Source organism: Chinchilla lanigera, unplaced genomic scaffold, assembly GCF_000276665.1.
Source record: "Chinchilla lanigera isolate Chin_1 unplaced genomic scaffold, ChiLan1.0 scaffold00061, whole genome shotgun sequence".
Taxonomy (NCBI): Eukaryota; Metazoa; Chordata; class Mammalia; order Rodentia; family Chinchillidae; genus Chinchilla; species Chinchilla lanigera.
This window is the reverse complement of record NW_004955462.1, coordinates 4,636,912-4,644,801: the sequence shown is the minus strand read 5'-3', so window position 1 is coordinate 4,644,801 and position 7,890 is coordinate 4,636,912. Positions and strand designations below refer to the sequence as shown.

Below are 7,890 nucleotides of genomic sequence, written 5' to 3'. Positions count from 1 at the left end.
TTTTTAAAAGACTATTTCAGGACAAGGTAATTCTCTCTTTATGTAGTTCAGGGTGAAGACCCAGACAAAACACCTAAGCTTGAACATCAAGAGGCAGAGTCAAAACTCGGAATGAAAGTAAAAAAACAAAAAGCTTTCAAAGAAAAAAGACATAGTAGTAAGTATAATAATTGCAGGATAACTTTACATTCAGAATTATGCTACTAATTTCTCTTAGTTCATTGAAAAGGAAGATTTGGGCTAATATTGTTTGCACAATTTTTTATGCCTGTATCTTGCATGCTGAGTAACTGCTTTGAAGATAAAAATATGCAATGTATTAACCATTGTTACTCTCCTGTTATCTTGTTTTGAAACTTTGGGGTTTTTTTCTCTTTAAAAAAAATTAAGTAAAATAAAAAGAAGTTCACTAAGAAAAAAGTTTAGAAAAACAGTTCTTTTTTCTTTGGTTCATAATACATATAATTTATAAGAATTTTACACTTTGGCCCTAAAAAATGTGAATACTCTAAAATAACTGAAGACAAAATCAAAGGTAGTCATGTGTTTTGGTTAGAATTTTGTCATAAGACTATTCCATGACCAAGGTCATGCTCTGTTTATGTAGTTCAGGGTGAAGAATCAGACAAAACTTCTATGCTTGAACAGCAAGATGTAGAGATTTCAGAACTTGAAATGCCAGTAAAGAAGGAAAAAACTTCCAAAGAAGAAAGACATAGTAGTAAGTATAATAATTATAAGTAACTTTAATATTTTAAAATCAGGTCTTTTTGGTTCATGAATGCATATAATTTATACAAATTTTACACTTTGACCCTAAAGTATGAATAGACTAAAGAAGCTCAAGACCACAAACAAAGGTAGTCATATGTTTTCATTACAATCTTATCAGATTATTTCACAACCAAGGTCATTCTGTCTTTATGTAGCTGAGTATGAGGAACCAGACAAAACTTCTGTGTTTGAACCTCAAGATGCAGTGTCAAAACTCGTAATGCAAGTAAAGGAACAAAAACTTTCCAAAGAAGAAATACATAGTAGTAAGTATAATTGTTATAGGTAATTTTAAATTTTTTTTAAAAATCAGGGTTTTGCTTTGATTCATAATTGCTTATAATTTATGGATATTTTACACTTTGACCCTAAAATATGAATATTCTAAAGTAACTCAAGGCCAAAATTCAAAGATATTAATATGTTTTCGTTAGAATTCTTTCCTAAGACTATTTCATGATCAAGGCCATGCTGCCTGTATCTACCAGCGATAATAACAGGCCAATAACTGTCTCTCAGAGTATGAATATTTTTCAACTGACTGTGGCATTTCCTGGGCCCAAAGTCTGCCAGGCAACTCTGGTATGTACTACTACAGAAAAACTTCCATAGGATCCAAACAATAATGTTTGTTAGAGAAATAAGGAGTTGAAGTCAGAAGAGTGCAGAAAGAGTCACTGTCACAGTGTCAGGGTGCTGAAAGTGGCACTGGTGCTTTGTGAGTCCCTACTTCAGAGCCTAGATATACAAGGTCTTGTCCACAGAACAGATAGGAATATTGAATAGATAAGTACTTTACAGATAGTTGACTTTTTTAAAGCTGAGCAGTGAAGGTAATTACTTCTTTTTCTTCCCCAGGGTATTTGGCACTAGGAGCTCGTAGTTTGGTTGTTTCATGATCTTCCACATAACTCACTGAAAGTTCCTTAACTACAGTAAATCCAAAGAAATAATGGGAGTTAATAATGCTACTGTTCTTCCTAAGGAAAAGCCTACCACTGAAAGTCTTATTGGCTAGATATGTTTTCTTTATGGGGATTTATATGGACCTGAAGGGATCAGCCTATAGTTGCCAATGGAAAATTTTCTTGCTAGTGATGGACAAAGAAAAAAGTTAGAATGAGCCTCCTCATCTTCATGATAAGGATTGTGAGGATCACAGTAATTTGCTTACTAGTATACAAAAGGCTCAAGAAATGTAATTTCCTTCTGCTTCTACTTTGAACCATGACTTTGATGTAGGCCCTCATATCTTCAGGGGCATAGGGACCTCGCATCAGCTCTAGTCCTGTTCTTTTATGGAAATGAGATATCTGGGTAGAAAAAGGAAGAGCTTGTATGAGGATCTCATAATGTACCATGCTAATAAGATTACTTCCTTCATCAAAGAGACAAACTGCACAAGTCTCAGAATGCACTCAGAAGGTTAGAGGAAATATCATTTGTAATTGTCACAGTGGCCATCAAATACAGGCCGTAGTATCTGATGAAGCCCCTATGGCTCAGCCTCTGGCCTTGAGCTCCATCAGTCTACTACTCCTTTCTGTCCATTGTTTGGTAAATAATCCCACAGATTTCTTTCTGGCTTGCCCAGTGGAGAACACACAATTGTCATTCTTATGTCATGTTTTCTGGGCAGACTCGGTTGCCTGTTCAAAGATTTGGTTGAATATCTGGACTGTGTCATGGATCAATTGATCTGACTCTAGGAGGAGGTTTGCTTGAACTTGAACCCAGCAGCAGTAAAACAAATAAACCTAAAAATCTGAGTCTAGTCAACATTCTTACCATCTGTTGTTCTTAGTCCTTCTTGTGCAGTGACAGGACCACCAAAGCCCTCCATTGTTTTTCTGATATGACCCGCTGTGAGAGCTGAGCTAATGATTTGGGGGTTCAGGGAAGAACCAGTGATTCTCCTGAGAACTGAGAATCTTATGTAAATAATCCCTTAGAACTTTCCAAGAATGCTGTGTGGCATCCACTAGTCCTTTCTGAGACCCACTGGCATGGCTGGAGAAGTATGACCCTCCACCCTCAGCTGCTGCCATTGACCTACCAGTAGCACGTAAGAGTGCCTCAAAGACTTTCAGTATCTCTCAGAAGTTCTCTCCAGCAGAAAGAAATGCCACTCCTAACAGCGAGGGTTGTGTCAGATAATGTAATGGTGAATTACTTGGATAGTGTTTTTATTTTTTCCTCAGGAGGTGTATTTATTTAAGTTTGCTTTTAGTTTCAGTCTGTCATTTTAACTTTTTAATGTTTTGATTATGTTGAACATTAACCGCCTCCAAAACTTATAGGAAACAACGTATACGTAAGTATTCTTTCCTATACCCTTCCTGCTATACTCTCAGGTCCTCCCTCGTAAAACTACAGTATTTTCTCATATAGTTCTTTTCTGTTCTTATTTTTATTGGTACATGTTTGCTACATATTGTGATTGCATTCATTGTGGGGAGTGGGAATATGCATAAAACACATTTTTTGTATTTCATATGAAAACACAAGCATCTCTTTGTGCTTAGGCATTTTTCCTATTTCCCTTTTTCTCAATTGTTAGCACATTAAATATTCTTTTTTTACTTTATCCTTCACTTAACATTATTTCCCAGAAATGTCTCAATGTGTGCTTATTGGCACCATTTTTATGTTATAGATCTACCATAAGTCATATCATAATTTATGCTTTACCTTCATTTATTTAACGAGGGTTCTCTACTAATATAATAAGTGGGTTTTGTGAAATTATAAATAATGAGGTAATAAAAAATCTGAATACAAGCATTTTCATTGTTCATTCTATGACTATGTATTAACCTAAAATGCAAATAACCCAACAAAACTAAAGAACAAATAGATAACATATTTAATGCCTAGGAAGAATAATGAAATAATGAGCTTTCATCACACAAATATTAAAAATGTTCTTACCTTGTTAATCTCAGATCTGTCTTTATGGTGACTTACTTATAACTTTATCAGAAGGAGTAAAAAATGCTCTATGCACTTGTTATAAGCTTAAAATCTAAAGTTAGCACAAGATCCTCACTCAGAAGGCCCATGAACTACTCTCACCGGGGTTCATGTGTAGGCCTTCCCTGCACATGCCCTGCACCGAGTGAGCAGGTGTGCCACAAGCTGCTGGTACCATGGTTCGAGTCTGTGCTTTACTTGCACTCTGACCTCCTGAAGGTCACAGACATGGGCAGTCTATGATTGCTGTTGGTGTGGCCCATGTCTGCCTCCTGTGCGTGTCCTGAACTGACTGGAGAAACAGAATCAGGTGGTACACAAACTTTTGACCCTGCAGTTTATGTCTGGGTTTTGCCTGTACCCTGAACTGCCTGGGGACACAGGTCCACTGGACCAGGATTGTGCCACCAGTGCAACCTGAGCTTGGGTCATACAAGTGCCCTGACCTGTGAGGGGATGCTGGATCAGACGGTCTGCCATCAACTGACATCACGGTCTGCATGTGAAACCTGGGATAACTAGATACAATTTACCATCTACCGGAAAACCCCAGACTAAATAATGCATCTCAGTAGACGCTGAGGGGCAAGCCTGACCATCAGGAAAACTAGGGACACTAGTGGGCTTTGTTGAGCTGCCAGGGAAGACAGAGATTGAGCTTTCTGCATCTGATATCAAACATGACAAGATGAAGACTAAAACACAATCTCAGAACTCCACCCCACTCAGAACAAGTTCAGGAGATATCAACATAGGAGAATTTGGTAAACACACACCTGAAATTGCTGAAATGATTGCAATGGAAGTAAAGAAATAACTCCATCAGGCCATAGAACAGATCAGATCAGAAATAATCTCTCAGGCAAAAAATGAAATGACAATAATAATGAAAGAACTGCTCAGCACAACTAAAGCAGAAACATAAAAAAAATGGAAGTACATAGGCAATGGATGGAAACATTAAATAAAAAATATAGAAATGAATTAGAACACATGAACCAAATTCAAAGAGACATCCAGGAAATCAGAGCTTCCATTGAAAGCTACCAAAACTGCTTGAATGAAGCCAAAGATAAAATTTCAGATTTTGAAGACACTATGGCAGCTAATGATCATGAAAGAAGGGATGTCTTAAAATCAACGAGGAACCAGGAAAAATCAATTCAACAACTACAAGACGAGGAAAAGAGGAATAATGTGTGACTAATAGGAGTTAGTGAAACAACAGGAGGCAGCACAAACCACATAAAAAGAATATTTGCAGAAATAATAGCAGAAAACTTCCCAAGCATGGAAGCAGAACCTGCCATACAGGTAAATGAGGTATGTAGAACTCCAACTAACCATAACCAAAATAAAACTACACCCAAACACCTAATAGTCAAGTTCCCAGATTTCCAGCAAAAGAACAGAATATTAAAAGCTGCTAGAGAAAGGAAGCAGATTACCTATAAAGGAAAGCCCATCATAATCACAGCAGAATTCTCAGCACAATCCATCCAATCGAGAAGAGCTTGGAGTGAAGTATTACAGGTCCTAAAACAAAACACCTTCCAACCAAGACTGACATACCCTGCCAAACTATCTCTCAAATTCAACAGAGAAATAAAATATTTCCATGACAAAGAACAACTGAAGAACTTCATGAGTGCCAAACCATCACTGCAAAGAGTACTAAAAGATATTCTAGACAGAGAAAAATCTGACCACAATTTCAAGAACAACAGTAGAATGGAGCCATCAAAAAGAGCAAGCAATTAAACAGGTACAAAAAGTAGGAAACCAATGCAAGTAAATAACATGACAATGATAAATCAACACATATTGGTTATAACTGTAAATGTAAATGGCCTCAATTCACCAGTCAAAAGAAATAGACTGGCAGAGTGGATTAAGAAACAAAATCCAACGATATGATGTACCAGGAAAAACATTTTACTCAAAAGGAAATCTATAGAATGAAAGTCAAAGGATGGAAAACAATCCTCCATGCAAGAGAAACCCAGAAAAAAGCAGGTGTTGCTATTATGTTTGCAGACAATGTAGACTTCAAACTGAAAACAATCAAAAGTGATAAAGAAGGTCACTATGTATTTGTTAGGGGAAAACTATAGGAAGAGATAACAATCATAAACATGAATGCACCAAATTTCGGAGCACCAAACTATATAAGACAAATCTTAACAGGCATGAAGACCCATATAATTAATAACACTATTGTAATAAAGCACCTCAACACCCCTTTGACACAAAGAGGTAGTTCAACTGGACAAAAACTCTGCCAAGAAATAACAGATCTGAACCAAATCTGTGAACAAATGGACTTAGTGGATGTATACACAGTGCTTCAACTCACAACATCAGAATACACATTTTTCTCAGCTGCACATGAGACTGTCTCTGAAATAGACCACATTCTTGCCCATAGAGCATACCTAACTAAATGCAAAAGCATTGAAATTATCTCATGCATATTATCTGACCACAGTGCAATGAAATTGGAAATTAACAACGAAAGGAACTCCAAAAACTGCATAAACAATTGGAAATTAAACAACAACCTCCTGAACAGCCAATGGGTCACAGAAGAAATTAAAGAGGAAATTAAAAAATACCTACAAACAAATAAAAATGTAGATACAACTTACCAGAATCTGGGGGATACAATGAAAGCAGTCCTCAGAGGGAAATTTATAGTGGTGGACTCACACATAAGGAAAATAGAGAACAAATCAGTAGCCTAATGCTGTATCTTAAACTTTTAGAAAAAGAAGAACAAGTCAAGCACAAAGTCCAAATTTGGGAGGAGACTGTAAAGATCCAGGCAGAAATTGATGCAATTGAGATGAAGAAAACCCTCCAAAAAATAAATGATCAAAGAGTTAGTTCTTTGAAAGAATAAATAAAATTGACAAACCCCTAGCCTACCTTATCCAAAAAAGAAAGAATGCAAATTCATGCAATAAGGAATGAAAAGGATGAAATTACTACAGATTCCACAGAAATCCAGAATATCATTAATACCTACTCTGAAGACCTTAACTCCCATAGGATAGAAAACTCAGAAGAAATGGACAGATTCCTAGATATGTACGAATTACCAAGTTTGGATCAAGAAGTTATAAAAATCCTGAAAAACGCAATATCAATTAATGAGATTGAAAGTGTGATTAAAAATTTATGGACAGAGAAAAGCCCAGACCCTCATGGATTCACAGCAGAATTTTACAAGAAATTCACAGAAGATTTAATACCAACACTCCTCAAACTCTTCAGTGAAATTAAAAAGGAAGCAATTCTCCCTAACTCATTTCTGAAGGCAAGCATTATACTGATACCAAAACCAGAGAAAGACCCAATGAAGAAATTGAACTACAGACCAATCTCCTTAATGAATATAGATGCAAAGATACTCAATAAAATACTAGCAAATAGAATGCAACAAATCATTAAGAAAATCATACACCATGACCAAGTCGGATTCATTCCAGGAATGCAGGGATGGTTCAATATTTGCAAATCAATAAATGTAGTATACCATATCAATAGAGCCAAAGACAGACACCATATGATCATCTCAATACATGCAGAAAAAGCTTTTGACAAAGTCCAACATGTATTCATGATAAAAACCCTACAGAAAATAGGAGTAGATGGTCTTTACCTCAATCTGATCAAAGCGATCTATAACAAACCAACAGCCAACATCACACTAAATGTACAAAAACTGAAAGCTTTTACTTTAAAATTGGGAACAAGACAAGGATGTCCGCTGTCACCACTCCTGTTCAACATAGTTCTGGGACCACTAGCCAGAGCATTTAGACAAAGGTAGAAAAATAAAAGGAATAAGGATGGGAAAGGAAGAAGTAAAACTATCACTATATGCAGATAACAAGATACTTTACATGGAAGACCCCAAAAACTCCACAAGATTCCTTGAATTAATCAACAAATACAGCAGTGTAGCTGGATACAAAGTCAGCACCCCCCAAATTAATAGCATTCCTATACACAAACAACAAACAGACTGAGAGAGAAATTAAGGAAACCATACCTTTCACAATAACATCCAAGAAATTGAAATATTTAGAAATCAGTCTAACAAAAGAAGTCAAAGATCTATTCAATGAAAACTGCAGT

General features: G+C 36.2%; 1 protein-coding gene across 12 annotated transcripts in view; it reads left to right on the top strand.

The window, feature by feature from the left end:
- The first annotated feature begins 48 nt into the window (after positions 1-48).
- The window catches only part of LOC102027621 (uncharacterized protein C10orf68 homolog), a 150,739-nt gene continuing 142,897 nt past the window's right edge, over positions 49-7,890 (top strand). For 8 of the 12 annotated variants that reach the window (XR_001236623.1, XR_001236622.1, XR_001236619.1 and 5 more), the window contains exons 1-3: positions 49-157; positions 608-721; positions 930-1,040. Coding sequence is in view for 3 of the 12 variants with exons in the window: in XM_013521466.1 (XP_013376920.1) it covers positions 112-157; positions 608-721; positions 930-1,040 (271 nt within the window). In the remaining 9 variants the exon portion in view is untranslated. The other 4 variants (XM_013521470.1, XM_013521469.1, XM_013521468.1 and 1 more) reach the window with 4 other exon arrangements.